The sequence below is a fragment of the Lineus longissimus genome, chromosome 4 (assembly GCF_910592395.1).
Source record: "Lineus longissimus chromosome 4, tnLinLong1.2, whole genome shotgun sequence".
Taxonomy (NCBI): Eukaryota; Metazoa; Nemertea; class Pilidiophora; order Heteronemertea; family Lineidae; genus Lineus; species Lineus longissimus.
In genome coordinates, this window is record NC_088311.1 from 25,365,738 (window position 1) to 25,384,823 (window position 19,086).

A 19,086-nucleotide genomic window follows, 5' to 3' on the forward strand; every position below is an offset into this window, starting at 1 on the left:
TATGGAGGTAATCACAGGCAATGCTTATATGCCCAATGGGTCCATTAGGAGAGTGGAGTCTTGGGTGTCCGTTGGGTTGGGGTGGGCAGGAGTATGGAGGTAATCACAGGCAATGCTTATATGCCCAATGGGTCCATTAGGAGAGTGGAGTCTTGGGTGTCCGTTGGGTTGGGGTGGGCAGGAGTATGGAGGTAATCACAGGCAATGCTTATATGCCCAATGGGTCCATTAGGAGAGTGGAGTCTTGGGTGTCCGTTGGGTTGGGGTGGGCAGGAGTATGGAGGTAATCACAGGCAATGCTTATATGCCCAATGGGTCCATTAGGAGAGTGGAGTCTTGGGTGTCCGTTGGGTTGGGGTGGGCAGGAGTATGGAGGTAATCACAGGCAATGCTTATATGCCCAATGGGTCCATTAGGAGAGTGGAGTCGTGGGTGTCCGTTGGGTTGGGGTGGGCAGGAGTATGGAGGTAATCACAGGCAATGCTTATATGCCCAATGGGTCCATTAGGAGAGTGGAGTCGTGGGTGTCCGTTGGGTTGGGGTGGGCAGGAGTATGGAGGTAATCACAGGCAATGCTTATATGCCCAATGGGTCCATTAGGAGAGTGGAGTCTTGGGTGTCCGCTGGGTTGGGGTGGGCAGGAGTATGGAGGTAATCACAGGCAATGCTTATATGCCCAATGGGTCCATTAGGAGAGTGGAGTCTTGGGTGTCCGCTGGGTTGGGGTGGGCAGGAGTATGGAGGTAATCACAGGCAATGCTTATATGCCCAATGGGTCCATTAGGAGAGTGGAGTCTTGGGTGTCCGTTGGGTTGGGGTGGGCAGGAGTATGGAGGTAATCACAGGCAATGCTTATATGCCCAATGGGTCCATTAGGAGAGTGGAGTCTTGGGTGTCCGTTGGGTTGGGGTGGGCAGGAGTATGGAGGTAATCACAGGCAATGCTTATATGCCCAATGGGTCCATTAGGAGAGTGGAGTCTTGGGTGTCCGTTGGGTTGGGGTGGGCAGGAGTATGGAGGTAATCACAGGCAATGCTTATATGCCCAATGGGTCCATTAGGAGAGTGGAGTCTTGGGTGTCCGTTGGGTTGGGGTGGGCAGGAGTATGGAGGTAATCACAGGCAATGCTTATATGCCCAATGGGTCCATTAGGAGAGTGGAGTCTTGGGTGTCCGTTGGGTTGGGGTGGGCAGGAGTATGCAGGTAATCACAGGCAATGCTTATATGCCATATGGGTCCATTAGGAGAGTGGAGTCTTGGGTGTCCGTTGGGTTGGGGGTGGCCAATATGGTTTGGTTAGAAGATGAGAGAAATGTTGAAAAAATCTACTGACACCAACGATTTCAAAATAAGACCAAATAATTTGGCCAACCTCATAGTCACATTCTATCATTTGGAAGGCCTACTAAGGAGAACTGGCAATCATGGTGAAATGTTCTTCTCTAGCTGAAACTGGGTACACAGACATGGAAGGCAGAGGCAAGACAGTGTTGGACTCCTGCTAGGGGCCACAACCAACACTGTGTTGTGCTCCTGCTAGGGGCCACAACCAACACTGTGTTGTACTCCTGCTAGGGGCCACAACCAACACTGTGTTGTGCTCCTGCTAGGGGCCACAACCAACACTGTGTTGTACTCCTGCTAGGGGCCACAACCAACACTGTGTTGTGCTCCTGCTAGGGGCCACAACCAACACTGTGTTGTACTCCTGCTAGGGGCCACAACCAACACTGTGTTGTACTCCTGCTAGGGGCCACAACCAACACTGTGATGGACTCCTGCTTGGGGCCACAACCAACACTGTGTTGTACTCCTGCTAGGGGCCACAACCAACACTGTGATGGACTCCTGCTTGGGGCCACAACCAACACTGTGTTGTGCTCCTGCTAGGGGCCACAACCAACACTGTGATGGACTACAGCTGGCAGCCACAGTACCCTCATCCAGATCCAAATTAGCAACACCAGCTCAATAAGGGAACATGAGATGATGATGGTTACTTGCTGAGAGGGAAGGGACGTTGAGGGAGGGCACTGCCTGCATTTTTTTATGAGTGCTATTCGCTAAGATTTCTTGAGGCCAATATGAAATGGCTCTAATGATTGCTTCAACTTTCCCATGAAGCAAAGGTAAAGGCACCTAGAAGCAGACATTTCCTTGAAATGTGAACCATTTGGTCTCCAAGGCTCTTACAACCAACTCGACTTGGCTATTAGTCAGGTGTTGATTGGTATAGGGACCTAACGAGTCTTTATCAGAAAACAATTACAATTCAATTATGCATTCATTAATCAATTCATTAATTAGCAAGTTCAATTTCTTATGCTTGACAGGTAGGCAGTGACCCTGACATCAAATTGATTCTTGCTCTCAAGGTGATTTCAAATACTGTACATTTTAGAAGTCATATGCCTGCGGCAAATTTGTCATGCTACAGATGAAAAAAATGTTTAAGTCCAAATATTTTTTTCACTTGTTTTTTTTCTGTTCAAAATGAAGAAACATCATGAGCCCCAAAAAATTTTGGCTTTGAAAATTTTTCAGAATTTTGAAAATTTGAAAAAATTCAACAATTTTGGCGATTTGCAGTGATCGATGTCATGAAAGTCATGATTTAACAGGAAAACTAGACTTGCAAGATGGGAACGCAGGAACAATACTGACTTGAACTCACTTGTAAAATATATCATGCTTATCCTCATTGGTCCATGTAGTTCTCCTAGCTAATTTAACAGGCCACTTTCCCAAAAATTGCTGTCTTACAAAGCCTATCGCACAGTATTATTCCTTTTTTGATTATTTAGTGACACAAAAAATATTTCATACAAATACTCACAAGATGCCATCTTAAAGTATTACTAAATGTTTAAAAACGTCCACACTGGGATTTCATTGTGTTATCATAATAACCCAGCTCTCATCCATTGTTGAAATTTTCAAATGAACATTATTTGATCAACACTGCTCTTTTTAATTCAATTGAAATGAGTAAACAGTTGTTCGAGGGAGAAGTTTATACATGCAAATACATGTTGATATAGGCCAAATGGTAAATACAGTTAGATGTTAGTCTGACAGCGCAGACAGGTTGGCCTATGCATGTACAGGGCCTCAAGATGACAGATCAGGAAAAAAACTAATGAGATTTTAACTTTTTGAGATTTCAAGTGGAAACAAGATGAGATGCATAGGAGCAATTCCCACGTTTCTGTTTTCAGCGAAAGCCCTCTGGCGGTGAAACTGTGAATCAGATTTGGCTGATTTTCAAAAGCAAACTGCATCTACTGTAGCTGTTTATATCAACTTAATTTTCAATAATTTCTTATGTAATTTCCATATTGCTATACCTCACTTTAATACAACATGCCTGCCTGCTGTGCATGCCCCGGCAAACCCCAGGTGTTAAATCTCACTCAACAACACAACGTTGACAGCCATTTTGAATGCAGGCACCTATTGTTCTTGACTCATATAATTACAATTGATTTAAATCATATGGCTTAGAGTGAGGGTAGTTTAGCGTGAAGTCTCAATACCATACAAAATTAACCCTTAGAGGAGTGAAAGCAACTCTGTACTATTCTTCTCTCTGCATCCTTGTTGAATGAAATATAGGCAGAGAAGAAGAAGTAGAGAGGAATGGCTTGTATGCACTTTCAATGTTGACCTGGACATTCATTCTAGGTCTACACGGATCTGTATAGGCCTACAACAGGTGGGCTTCAGAGAGAAGGGAAAAATTCATTAGGGTATGACTAATTAGGTTAGTCCGTTATTGTTGTGTATAGAAGGTAAAGATATGGAAAGCAGTAAACAACTTTTTAATTTTCATTGTTTGAATACTTTCGAATGCTTCTCTACAGGAGTCTGCAATCAGCAACTTCATTACAATGGCCTCCATACTTTTGTTTGGTGCATCATAACTGTGCTGTGATAGCCTGAAATACTGATGACAATTGACATCGTGACATCTCATAACATCATGACGAAATAGTGCATTGCTGCCCAGCTGAGAATATGATTTGGTAGTGATGCTATCCATCGTGGAAACTACCCGGCATGATATGCATCATATCATCCACTTTCAAGCACAGAATAACTAATACTGACTTCAGAAACTGGGCCCTAAAAGCCATTTTTTATCAAGTCGCTATGTCATTTTGTTAATTTTTTGCCGCAGCATGCCGTCTAGATGAGGAGAATCTTGCCAGACTGCAGGGATATTTCACCATTGTGTTTGTGCTGTGACTCGAACACAGGGATAAGTTGCCATTGTCCTAGGGTTTGCGATAATTGGTGAGGTGGGTCGTGAATGCCATAAAATCAACGGTGCCTTCGAAGTATGATCATTAGAAGGGTTGGATTAGAGGATACACGGAAAGATGATGGAGGTTTGCTAAGATGAAACAGATACTGTAAATTGTGAACAGTTTGCAAAGCTAACTTAGTGAATTACCGTATCATATGTTTACTGTCTGGCAGTCTAAGTTCCACATTTGCTGCCAAAATTAATGGTTTACATTCAAGTTGAAATGTTCTCAAGTCAGATATTTATCTTTTTGTTGAGATCTCGAAAACCCATTTGCCTCAAACTTGACCAAACAGTTATGATAAATCAAGATGATCTTGTGTTTGCCTTGTTTTGAGAATTTGGATTAACTTCTGCCTTTTATAACTCTTATCTGCAAATGAGAGATTTCTACAAATATTTGAGGTGATCAACATATTTCTAGCCACAGAGAATACTCAGGGTTTGAACTGTGACTCTTTAACTCTTTTGACTCTCAGAACATTTTAATGTTCACATTCTGAGCTTATATTTTGATCCATAACAAAATAATTCTTTCTCCTCTCGATAGAAATAAGAAGGTATGAGTGGAGGTTGTTAGCTGAGACCAATGCTGCAGTTACACGTAGTGTACAAACATAATTCATTATCAAAGCATACGTGTACATAAGCGCGTCAAACCATAAAAAACAACAAAGCACCTTGAATGAAAATGTCGACCAAAAGTCATGATATCAATTGAGAAAAGATGACACCATGATTTTGATGATTGAAGCCCGTCGTGTGAAGATCACAGACAAGATCAGAGGAATCGGTAAAAGCTACAATTATACCATTTTTACAGGTTGAAATCTATCGATGCGACTTCTGACGCTCCTATTTAGAGATATAAATAACTGAAATAAACCAAGCATAAAACGCCACATCTGTAATAAATTATGAACAGCTAATGGCGCTGGTGATGGTTTTTTTATACAGTTGACTCGCACTGAGTTCCTTGAGGGGATTTATAAACATCAAGGGTGCCCGGAGGCTACCAAACCACTATGTGCAGTCAGTGCATTCACAATGCCACTTCTTTTCTATGCGAAATCGCGTTATCAAAGTTTCAACAACAATGACTTTGGATTAAATCTCGTATGAATGGAAGGATGAAAAACTGGTGTTTTATTTGAATTTGTTGCGACATAAAATCTGCTATTGTGTACGTTTGAGATATTGCATAAGGTCTCCTGGGTGAAAACCCAACCAAGCCATACACCCAAGCAGATGTAGAGGCAAACGTTTGGTTGATTCCATCCTGTCAAAGAGTAATATGCTAAAGGCAACCAAGCGTATTGGGAGGGCGTATATATAAACCCTGTCGATTGTTTAACAAGTAAGGCGTATACTGAGGTTCACAAGTTTTGCCTTGAGTCCTGAAGGACAGGTCATGCACAGATAGAAGGGGACAGACTTGATTGTCAATATGACACTGTACTACTGCTGTCATAGTTGTATGGAATGGACGGGGAATGATTCAGCAGATATTCCACATACCACCAAGTCAACACAACAATACTAAACAACAATTTCTTGAATATTTTCATGTCCAATTTGTTTTGTGACCACACAGATCTTGCCAACCACGACCAAAGTCAAAGAAAGCCAAATCCACACATTTCCGGTGAATTCAGATCGACCTTGGGAGGCAGTTCTTGAATGAGGAATGTAGCAGATTTTAATCTTCAAGGTCATTCACAAGGTTTCCAGTTAATTAACTTATTAACTTTAATAAAATCCAGGCAGTCCAGACAAAGGTCTACAACTATTCAAGCTGAAGCTGAGTTTGTCTTCAAGTACTCATTGTCCACTTGCAACTCGGAAATTCTACAGGGAGAATTTGTTTTTGACCAAACAGTTCTCTTACCAAGAGGCATATTCAGTGCCGTTGAAAGGATCACTGATGCAACACTATGATGTAGAAGTTCGTCTGTCTGTCGCATGTTTCATATACACCCAGGAAGAAATCACAGGGATGGTTTAGTGAGTTTGAAGATACCAGCATGAAATGTCTGCAGCATGAATCCACTTCTCACATCATTTCAGAATGCAATTTTGCTGATGGAAACTTTTGGACTGTATTATGTTAAAGTACAGGAAAATATAATCAGGAAGTTCAAATGGACACTTGACAAATGCAAAATGCTTGAATTGAGGTAGTAACATTGTGCTCAGATGTCTCCTCAGGTTTGCAAGTGTAGAAACCATTGAACATATGATAACTTCTCAGCTATTATTATTTTACAAACTTTGCCACACAATATGATAAAACCTCGCTACAACAATTAAAACCCACAAAAACCGTATTCCACAAGAAAAGATCCTCATATCATTAGACCTGCACAGCCTGAAGGTTAGAATCCTTTCTGATCTGAAGAGTGGTATTTTATAGAAGTGACAGACACAGCTGTCTCATCACAGGGCTATTGTAATGAGCAAGTAATGACTAGTACGAGGACTGTTAATGATGCCACAAATACTTGATTTTACAGTCAGAAAAATATCCGGCCTTTTGAAAAATGAAGAGTTTTGATTATCTTGCTACATTAGTATAGGAGGAAAGTGAGTCCCAGATTGCAAGTTGAAAGTTTTGACAGTTGACAGTTATTCAAGAGTGAGTTGCACTCGAGTTGTTAAAGCAATTAAACTGAAGAAAAAAATCTCTGAAAATAGTCCAATGTTGTTGGATGGATTGTGCATTATGTTTAGGCGAGTTTCTTGATGCTGATATCAATATGTCATCTTCTGACACTTACCAAGACGGGCAACTTGCAGGTCACAAAAGACAAGTTCACATCCCGATGAATACACCAACAAAATATGTCTCTTTCACAGAAGACAGTCAAATGTTGTTGGTGCATGTGTCGTCATGGAGTGTTTTGGTGCAGATCCACCTCATCCAGCGCACAATGAGGCCAAGATGGAATATGAAACCACAGGTTTCTATTACATGGCTAACAAACGCTCTGTCAATGCTTCATGACGGCTCAACATCCCAGATTAGCGGGCGCAATTAGAAACGAAATCTAGATGATGAATGGAGAGAAATGAACGATATGTAGGAATGATTTGTAAATTACTTACGTCGTAAGGGAATGTGTAGTCAAACATAGGCTGTACCGCTAGTGGTGACTGTGCCAGAAGCATGGTTTTATGCCAACGTAGCCTGGCTCTAGTGTGTCAGACACAGTGATGTCAGTACACACATTGGCACCTCCTACCAAGTGTATCTCCGATATTATTCAGTCCTCGAAATCCAAAATCACCATTCGCAATGATATAACATGGACCATGCAAGAGGGAGTGAGCTGAGCATAGCGAAATTCAACACTTCAAAATCATTATTGTCGAATTTGTGAAATTTCCAGAGAAACAATGCTGCTATAATAGTTACTGTAGGTTTTACATTTGCTCATTGTAATCACTGGCAGCCAGACGATAGGTCGTGTTAGCCAATCAAATCACATCTTCTGGTTGCTAGGTGACTGATTTGAGAACTCTGATAGCATTATTTACTAGGCTCCACCCCTTAGCTGCTGACTGCGAGGCTGTGGTACTCAGATACGCGGCGTGTGCAGTTGAAGCTATTCAGAGCAAATCAACACTTTGAGAGTTATCATAATTCACTTTCTGCACCCTTTGCATTCACCACAAGAGCAGACCGGTACAATAACCCTTTAAAGCCAGATCGCAAAGACAGAATATGTTTAAACTGCTCTTGGAATGTCATCAAGCTTTAGTTTATAGGCCTACTGATGATCATTTTATTATTAGGCCTACAAGGCAATCTGGGCGACTGAGGTGGGCTTCACGTAGTCCATATCCCTTTCTTTCACACTTTTTTTTGTGAATATTTGATATCTAATTTTCCTTTAAAACATTCATAAATAAACACTTGTAGCCTTTTAAATGATAGGGGAATTTGCTTTTTTAAAAATTTTCACTCTTGTAAAAATCAGCCACCTCGTTGACTGTTTATAGACATCCAAAAATAAGCTCAATCTTTTCCTTCTGAAAATATTGTGCCACCTCAAGATATGATTCTGTGGTATTTTGAATTATCTGAACTTGCACGACCCTCCTTTCCCAGGTGAGACTAGTTTGCCTCTAATGTGTGATTTCCGTGAGTTATTTCCGCTAGCTGCCAACCCTCGCCATGATTTGACTCATGGCTTTTCCTGTCAGGAGTGATTGGCGAACATTGTCCCTCAGGCTAAGCAAGATGAGTCCAGGAAATGTACATCATTCCCCGCAAGATCAACATATTCATCGTGAGCTGGTAATGGTCAGGGATGAGTCGTTTTGTAGTACCCTCATCCCACCTCATGGCACGTGACGTACGCCCCCTCTAATCACAAGTTAGAAACAAAGGGAAGGACTACTTCAGCGTTATCTAAGGGTGCCCCCACCTGATGACTCTGTACTGTCAGTCAGCCATCTTCTGTTAAGGGTACATATCACCCCTAGGTGGGAGGAGAACATCCCTACATGCCCTTTATCATCAACTGTTGAAGCCCTTATTCACACTAATGAGGACTTTGATGTGGGTAGCCATTATGGGCTGCAGGCTTGGGAAAACAATGACCGGTAGATAAACCAACAAGGCACTGTGACAGCTATCACGAAACTAAGTTAATTGTCACCATGAATGTAGCTAAGTGTAATCATGTACCAGGACTACACAGGGAATGAGATGAAGGCTATCACCTATTTACACCCGAATCACTTGCAGTAATATCATAACATTGCGAAATATATGATTTTTATGACAGCGCTTTTCTGTACATCTTTCATAAAGAAATATTTGTATGCACCCAGTATAAATTTTTCATTCTATTCATTATATCCAAGGATCCAAAAATGACATTTTTTCAATTCGAGCCAGCTATGATTATTCAAATTATACCTTGAACTAATCTAATTAATAGACCTCCTAAAAAGGTCAAGTTTCTAAGCTGTTTTCATATCTTTTTATGTTCAAAGCCAAAATATGACTTGGCGCTAAAAATCAAAGACGCAGAATCGCCACTTGCTAAAGATCATCTTGGTAATTTCTCGAAGATAAAAGACGTCTGAAGCGACATAACGACCCCTCCACAGAACAACTGGGAAACAAAAGCCCAAGTAATAGCGCATAATTGGACGCCATTGCCTTGAGGGTCGGCGATAATAGGCGTACGATTGCTGCCGTTTATTTCCCTTGTTCTCCCGTCCTCTGATCTGATTTAACATATATGATTATTTGAAGTGGACGTGGCGGACAGGCGGAAATCAAAATGACTTGGAACATCTGGGGACAATATGCACTGATTTTCCACCTCATAAAATGAGACGTTGTGTGTTTTTGAAATCAATTTTTGATTTCACGAGGTTTGCGTTTTTAACAGGTGAAAGTGAGTCACAGAATGTATCATAGGAAAATTGCTATAAAATATTTTATTGGTGGCATTTCAAAATTTATATGACTATAAATCAGTGATTCTTCCAAAAATATCTGTGACAGGGGAGGGGGCTGATCCAGGAGAAGGAGAAAAAGGGGGCTTTTAGTTTTGAAGGGAAGCATACCGTAATAGCAATATTTGCCCATTTTTTCACTTTCCCACCATGACTATAAACATCAGATGATCATGGTGTGATGCTCCTCCCCCTCAGGTCCATTATGAAGCAGACCCTGTGCCTTTTTTTAACATATCACACGTTGGCCTTTCAAAGTGCTTAATCCCATTCTCTTGGTCAAACACTACAATGATTAGACTCACATTTTCATTTACATCAACGACCGGCTATACCCTCGAGTCCTATGAACCGTGCAGCAGCCATGCAACATGAAACCAACGATGCGTTCCCACGTATTTGATGAGAACATTGAAAACAAAGGGCCATGTTTTTTTCAGTAAGAGGAGGATTGGGTGCAAAATCCGATGTACCTAGTTGCAGATCTAATTTTTGTTCTGTGTCGGATATTATTGGTGGCTAGGAGACTTTGATGAGAGGTCAAAACTCCGCACAAAAAACTCCCTAACAAATGCCAAGTTCTATTCTTCAAACACATTGAGTAGCCTGTCATATTTTGCAAGCGGATACCAGCTAATTAGGTGAAATCATTGCAACATGCTAACTTAGTCATTCTGAGCCTCTTTCCTCCTGCTAATGTTCGTCTAATTACTCTTACATAAATTTAACCACATGAAGAGTTGTTTGCAGTTGTTTGCGCCTATTCCTACCAACTGTTCCATTTTGTTTCACCAGTCATGACTTCAACCAAGTGAGCGGCACTGAGATACACTTCAATTAGGTTAATGAGTTAAATGAATATTAACAGAGGCGCTTTGTTAACATCAATGATGGAGAATGCATGGCAAAGGTAAAACTTAATCAATTTCACAACTGTAGGCCATAAACTTTTAAGATATCCAGAGTGCAGTTTAAAGTTGAAAATCAACCAGCACATGATACTGAATGCACCATAATAGTTTATAAACTGATGATGGTATTGATATTGATATAAATGCACAATCCAGCCTTGAGAACACTCAGTCAACACACATTGATTATTGATAAACCTCCAGCATGTCCACAACAATGGGCCAACATCTCTTTAGGTTGAGGTCACCTGAAAGCAGGCAAACTGACCAGCATGTCCACAACAATGGGCCAACATCTCTTTAGGTTGGGGTCACCTGAAAGCAGGCAAACTGACCAGAATGTCCAGAACTATCAAGCAAATATTTCAATGAATCAATAAACTATGTCTTGGCCAACTTTTGCGCAAAACCAAATCTCCACAATATCTTGATCCATCTTATCAGCCGATCACCAATTGCGTCTGTCTGCCTCGAAGCCACAGTCTTTGTTGATCACTTTAACAAAATCCACAGTAAATACACCAAAGGTATGCCAGTGGTTTGTGAGTTTTGCACTGTCAGCTAATTATGGCTGAATGGCGTATCAAATTTGTCCACAAAACGCTCTCGAATGTCATAAAGAAGAGACAAACACGCCTAAACACCCTTGAATTGCCACCAATAGGAAGAGTCGGTGAATATTCACGAATCGGGTTTCACTTGATCTCCGGGGAGAGAAGGACATTTGGTGAGATATTGCCCGAGGTCACTCAAGGTGGTGTCTTGATCTTTATCCAGGCCACTGCCCAAATCCAGCACAAGTTAACCACTCATGTTAGATCCCTGACCAAGAAACGTCTGTCAAGATACTCAAACTTTTTCTAGAACTAAGAGTTGCCATCCTGTTTAGAACTTGCTATTCAGTGACATCATCGGCTTTTAACTACCATAATCCTCACTAAAGATGTCCAAATTTTTAAAAATAATCATGGATGGGGAACAGACTGTGTTTTGAGTAAAACTGTGTTTTGAGTAAGACTGTGTTTTGAGGAAGACTGTGTTTTGAGTAAGACTGTGTTTTGAGGAAGACTGTGTTTTGAGGAAGACTGTGTTTTGAGGAAGACTGTGTTTTGAGGAAGACTGTGTTTTGAGGAAGACTGTGTTTTGAGGAAGACTGTGTTTTGAGGAAGACTGTGTTTTGAGGAAGACTGTGTTTTGAGGAAGAGTAAGGCCATAGAAATCTCTTCTTGGTTTAGATTTCTTGCCCACTGGAGAAACAGGTTTTCATCTCCCCCCTAACCCCATTGGTGCATAAACATTCAGATCAAGTCGCTTCCACCAAATAGACATTCTTGTTTCTTGAAACCATGACTGGAAAAGTTCAAAAATTCCAGTCCAGTTTTGTAAATTCCTCATCATTTTTATCCCCATAACTATTTTCATTCCATATCAAATTCCACTTCTGCACAGAATTTTTATGTCAGATTTTAATCACCACAATGGAACACATTCCAGCTGTGATGCATAAAATTGAACATAAATTGTTGTTGTCTAATCTGAAAAATAATTTCTGAGAAGTTGGATTTCAGAGGTAAGACACCTGCAGTTTACGACATGAAAAATGAGGTATCCTACATGCCATGAATCTGTAATGAATTTGTCATCAGCCACGTTTCTATTCTTCCCTTAAAATCACAAAATAACTGAAGTCAAAAATTTGGAAAGGCCCCCCCAAGAATTTCTGTCAAATTAAACGCAAGCATTCTTCTTTAATCCCCACACCTCTTGTATTCAGTCATGACCTTATTCCCGAAACCACTTCATCCTTCCACCCCTTCCCAATGCATAAGTTTGTAACCCATGAACCTTTTCAAGAATCAGAATTTGTCTTTTCCGCCCAATGCAATCCTTCCATTCAAATTCCTTTCTTATGAAACAATAAACTCCTTTTCTACCATGACTTAATCCCCAACTACTTCATTCCAACAACCCCTTCCCCACATCATTTTGTACCCATGCACCACTTTGATAATCAGATTGTGTATCCGACCCCCAAACATCATCTCTCCATCCTGATTCCTCGTTGCAAGAGGTATTTTGTTGACCTACCCGCAGTCAGGAAGTCTTGAGGCCTCCATTCTTGTTGCCATGCTTTCACAGTTGCAGTTTGTCTTGGTCTGTTTTCCTTCAAAACTTGGCCATGTTTTTTCACCTGGTGTCGTCCTATTGGAGGGGTTGAGGCATCGGGAGATCTACTGTGGGGGTTTCTATTGTTGCAGACCAAAATCAATGAAAGTTACTTACTCACTTGTCAAACACCTCATCATTGGGTTTCTTTAGATGTATGTCAAACTCAATGAAATTTACTTTTTCACTGCCAAGATATCATCTCATCAGAAAGTTTGAGCAAGGCCCAGAACTGTCTCCAAATAGGTCTGAAATGTCCCCACCATCACGGGATATTACGGTTACCCTGAGAACCGATAGGCATGTTTGGCCGCTAGCCCGAGTTATTTGTGAGTATAGCAACATTTGGTGATGACATTCTTCGATGTTCCACCTCCTTCTTGTCAACACTCTACGACAAATCTTCCTCATTCAAACACTTGCTCATTGACGAAAGCACCAAATTTTATCGATGACGCATAATTAATGACCGTTCGTCCGTGCACAGCTGCGTGAAAGCGAAATATTGAGAAGTTGGCTCGGCGAAGCTAAATATTTTATGAGGTAGAGCACTGATTTGATGTGGTGGTAGTGTTTTCAATTATTTGTATAATTGCAGACTATTGACACATATTAACCAGCAATGATGAAATAATTCAGGTTTTTAATAATTAATCGCATCTCTCCTTGGGATTGCGTTTGAAGATTCGGCTTAAGATGTTGTCAGCATCTTTATCATGTATCTTATGCCTGTGTACTTGTCTTGGATTGTGACCGATATTATCAGCAGGAGTTGATGACAGTCAAGCTCTACATGACAGCGTAGGCAAGGCATAATAGTGAAAGCTGTATTCCTAACATGAGGAGACATTTTCTATATTTGGGGGTGGAGGTGCCAAAGGTTTTTGTCTGGGTCAAACTTTTATAAACCAGATTCAGAACTCGTGGTGAGGAGTGGTGGTGTGTGATGACCAAAGCGATAGAAAATGACTAGCATCGCAAAATTCACCTCACAAATGCCTGAGGTTGAATATGACTTGGAGGGAATACTTTAATTGATACAATCATGTTCCATACTGTCACATTCTTCAATAGGCTAGAATCTTTCTCAATCACTTCACCGAGACAATGCTGAGAATGGTGCACACCTGATGAAACAGGTCAGAGGGGACACTGCTGTAGCAATTTGGCATGAAAATGAAAACCATGATTACACCTCTGGATGAAATCAAAGAAGGAAATGGTGAGGTAAAATCGGTGATATCAGACATCACATTTCATTCTGGACGCTAATAACAATATGCAACTGAGTAAATTATCAAAGTGCATCATTGGTATCGGAATTGTGGTGAAACTGATGAAAGTTGCCAATGTCCAGGAAATTCTTCTGCGCAATTTCCCTTTGACAAAAGAAATGTGACAATCGAATTATGACATCCAGGTCCGTGTCTGAAATAGGTCACTGAAATTATCTCAAATCCCACCTGAATTATTTTGGACAATTTGTTAATAACAATTGTTAAATATGTTTGAATTGTTAGTTTTCAATCCGGGCAGTCGTTGGCAGGTTTATAATTTGAGTGAGAGGTGTGGATTAGATGACATATTATGCCAAGGGAGGGGTACCCTGGTATACCCCGGCATCCTAATCATATTGTAAATGGAGATGGTTAGATTGTGAAGGTGTGATGTCTATTCAAACCCTGGAAGCCTGTCGACCTGGGTATTGTTGAATCCAGGATCACCACAGTCATTCACAACTCGCCGGAGTTATATTGCAGGACCCGGAAGAAACATTTCCGGGTTTTTTGTAAGATTTGGAAGCAGTTTTAGGTGACTTTGCAATGAAGGACAGGAACCTCCAACTTTCAGAATGCTTTTTTGGACAATCAAGTAAAATAAAGGGACAATGAGCAAGTTTGATTTTCTTGATGAATTTTCAGAAATTTTTCTTTGCAAGTATCAAACTGATGAAGAAGTCATCCTTTCATTTCCAATGTTACCTCTTTGAATTACCAAATATTTGCCATGAATCAGCTTTGGGAACTTCAATGATCAAGGTTTTTCATCATATATTTGGAAAGTTGAAAAAGTTTGAGGGGATTAAATTCAGCGAAATAAGAGAACTTGCCCTAGGATAAGTACAATGTCAGACTGTGGCACAATTTCAAACAAAGTCACATGATATTACAGAAAATATTCAGAATGTAGTTTGCAAATTTCTCTAGTCCGCACAGGGTGATAAAGAATTTTGAATCATATAAATATTTTCAAAGCAAATATCTGCATTTCAAATCCAGTGGCAAGTTTACATCTGTTGGATTAAGCATGTCACCACGTGGTGAAAAAATCAAGCAGCTTATTGCATCAAACGAACGCGGAGAAGGGACGCACAGACTTCTGATCGGAATCCGCTTAGTTTTCGAGAATACTTCAAATCGGACATAAAAAGTCGATTTGAACGAGTTACACAGCATTATTACACCTTTGAAGCAGAAAAACTTTTCTGCGGGTTTTTGTGTCAAAACTCACAGATTACCCAACTTCAAAGTAAACAACGGTATGCCAACGAGAGTTGGATTTGCGATGTTTAAGCTGCAGTCAGCGAAAACATGAGCCATTGAGAGGTTGGCCAATAGATAAGCTGGTGCAGAGAGAATTCAACCATCTTAACCCACTTCACACTGAGAGAACATCTAATCTCACACAACATGAAATATAAAACAGTTCTTGAGACCATCAGTGAGTATAGTTGTTGTCTTTGACTACAAAAAGAATGGGATGTTGCTTATTACAACAGCTGGTTGCAGCAATAAAAATCTCTTGTTTTAGGCTGCTTCAGTGGTATTGGAAAGACAGCACATGATTTTCATGAAATATACTCAATTTTTTTGGCAAAATTATCAACTGATCAAAAAAGTCATTCCAATTAAACTCAAACCATCGAAGTTAAAAGAATAAAACCATGAATTGAATTCATTAAAATGTGAAATTGATCATCCCTGTGAAACTTGAGGAGTCGACACAGATCAAGATGGAATCACACGAAAGGTGTTAAAATAATGAGAAGAATTTGTCTAATTATCTCATCGAGTTTGCCTATTAGTGTGACATTATCTGGCAGCGACAACAGAACTGATGTGGTGTAGTATATCGCAGGAGGATGCACGGATGTCTCATGATAATATTACTTCCTAATGGTCAGAAGTGGTGCATTTTAATCGCGGGAAAATCGTGATGTTACAGTGTTCTTCCCACTTATCAGTTTGCAGTCAGCAGTGACGTGCTGCTAGTTCGTGCAGCACAACCTAAGGGTGGACAGTTCAGTATGGCTCTTACAAATGATGCTATTTATGTCTTAGAGGTGTCAGCTTCAATTCGGATTATTGCTAATTGCAAGGAATTTTCCCGAAAGATTTTCAAGGCATCAGAATTCAACAGTGACATTCCATTGTTTACATCAAATGTCAATTCTTAGACAATGACAAAGTACATTGTTTTAGAGTGAATTTTTTTCCCTTTCTTCTATATTCAGATATCATAAATCAGGTGTCCCCCCCCCCCCCACCTTCTCCGCGGAAAATATAAGGGGTATTTGAGAATGACGCATTGTTACACCACAGTTTCATGTGTGTTGAGTTTTCAATATCACTCACACATCTTAGTACATTTAATGTTAAAGATTGGGTTTTTAAAGATTTGGGTCGACAGTCTGATACCAACAACGATAGAGGCTATCACCCCATGAATGTTTGTGAACGCTTTAAATACTGAGCCTTGGCTAAATAGGAAGTGCTTATTGTTCACCTTGGTACATTTCGTAGAACTTCAATAAGAGAAAGTAATCAAAGTCATTTTATCTATTCCTGTTAAAGGTTTTTTCTTCAAATCTGAGTTGCAACCCTATTTGCTAAGACACAACATAAACTAGCATATTCCGGGCAAATTCAATAAATTTGAAGACGAGCACCAATGTTAGAAGTTAATGCTGGCGAACATGGCTGAATTTCCGTTCAGGAAAATGACGCATGTTGACGGAGCATGACACAACATCCCATTTCAATAATTCTCCGCCCGAATACCAATATTTGTCAGTTCGACTCAGCTATTGCTTCGACCAAGTTAAATTAAATCACAAGGTTTTAGTGGCGAGAAGACAATTATATTAAAGGTAAATATGGAGGCATTTGTGTGATTGTTTGAACAGATATAGGAAAGTTTGTTCAGACGTCTGAAGGTGAATTCGGACAACGATGAAGTTAGAAATATGGTGGATTAGAACATGGCTGTGAGTGAGCAGTAAGAAAGACTCATGGAATCCCAACGACTTTGTAAAACCTACTCAGATTTCTTGCCTTCCGTGCTAATTAGGCATTAACAAGTGGTGAAATAATCAGATTTGTTGCAGTTTTCCATGTACAGTAACCCCAGTAACACGACCACCCCGCTATGAAAAAAAATTTTGACTTAGAAATTTTTTCCGGGTTAGGGTAAGGGGTTAGCAGAAAAAAAAGTCAAAATTTTGAAAAATGTTCAAGGTAAAAAAAGTTTTGGGACTGATGATGTTGGTTCATTTTGAGCAGAAAAAATGAACCAGTGAAAAAAAATTTGCACTTAGAAATATTTTCAACTTTCAGTCACTTCAAAATTTTGAAAAAAGTTCAACAATTTTGGCAGGAAGACCTAATCATGCATTTTGTCCCCAGATTTGCAACTTCACTAACGCGACCACCCTGGTAACGCGTCCAGTCAACCTCGGTCCCATGAGTGGTCTTGTTACCGGGGTTCCACTGCAATTATTGGTAACAAGAGGTTTTTGATGGGAGTACTCTGGTAACTGAAGTGCCGCGATAATCCTAATTAGATGGAATGGATTTCAAGCAATATCTGACTAGATTAATGCTGTTCTAGTTTTTGTGAAAATGACTGAGAGCAGCAACTGGCCTCCACAAGACAACAACATACTTAAAACACAAGACAATGACACACCTGTTCCACGATTGATCTTAATTAGACCATATGGCATCTATTCTTTAGCGCAGCACTAAGGCCTTCTTCACCACTAATTAAATGAGGTTGGCTAATTAGCGTGGCTCCTGCAACGATGATGCACTTTTAACAGCACCATAATCACCAGAAATGAAAACAAGATTGCGGAAAGGGCGGCTGGCTGCCAAGAAAAATGCTGCTGCTTTTTTTGCAAAATTGCAAACAGTGAGTGCTCAGGATGAAAACAGGGTACTGTGGGCAGAAGTAGCTCATCTTGAAACACAGTACTTTTCACAAGCTCCTAAGGAGCACATTTCATTTTAACCCTGATCATGAGTTGAGAATCTGGCCAAGTAGTGCCTCACTGGTTCTGAAATCGACATTTCAGATGCAGTTTCAGACCACAAAGTTGTAAAAATCAAGGGCTAGTATAAGGTATGGCACACTTGCTATCAAACTGAGTCTGGACAGAGTAGCTATGACGGTGAGACTGACCATCTCAGGACAGCTACCAGCAAGCGTGTGTGCATTTGAAAGCTCTTATACTGCCGGCAACTTTCCACCAGTAAGACATGTAACAAAGTTTGTCAACAACCCACAATGTGTTTCAAGTTTTGCTGCGGATCAATAAGCAATTCAAGTTTCCAGGAATTCCAAGAGCCTCCATGTCAACCAGAGACCGACCAATCGAGTTTCTTTGACACATTCTTCAACCTGAAGTTCCTTGGATGCAACAATCTCGTGAACCCATTATCGCGACTTAGCTCTAATCAGATCATAACCGGTGAAGCCAGTGATGGCCAGCCACCAGGGAATATGCTTCGCCAGCGGTCTACCTCAAGAAAAACACCAAAATTCCATTAACATGCAGAACTGACGAATGAGTCGATTGGCAATCGTGTCAAATCAGTGAATGTTGATTGTTTCATTTAATGAATACCATATCCAATTACGTGGCCAGATTCAAAGCAATCACCATCATGGCAGCAATAAACGCCACCCGTCCCCGCGGAATACGCCTCAAACAGCAATTTTCATATTTGTACCAATTTGTAGCGACCACGATGGCTGGTGGTGCGACATGGTAAATGGTTGTGATGCATCGTTTAGCGCTGATGGTGTGAGGAGATTCACAGAGGCGGAGGAAATGGTCGAGAATCACTCATGCTATCACCTTGCTCTCTCATCCAGTCATGCCTTTCCTTTCAAGAACTGTCCAAGTAGGGTGGTTTAGTGATTCAGACTCCTGACAGGGCA

General features: G+C 40.6%; 1 protein-coding gene across 6 annotated transcripts in view; it reads right to left on the bottom strand.

The window, feature by feature from the left end:
* The window catches only part of LOC135487091 (eyes absent homolog 1-like), a 114,547-nt gene that overhangs the window by 42,409 nt on the left and 53,052 nt on the right, over positions 1-19,086 (bottom strand). Inside the window, exon 1 of one of the 6 annotated variants that reach the window (XM_064770447.1) lies at positions 7,415-7,730. The exons of the other annotated variants lie outside the window; for them this stretch is intronic. Coding sequence (XP_064626517.1) covers positions 7,415-7,477 — 63 coding nt within the window. The 5' untranslated portion in view covers positions 7,478-7,730. Of the gene's footprint in view, positions 1-7,414; positions 7,731-19,086 lie in introns of those variants that run through there. 6 annotated transcript variants of the gene reach the window in all.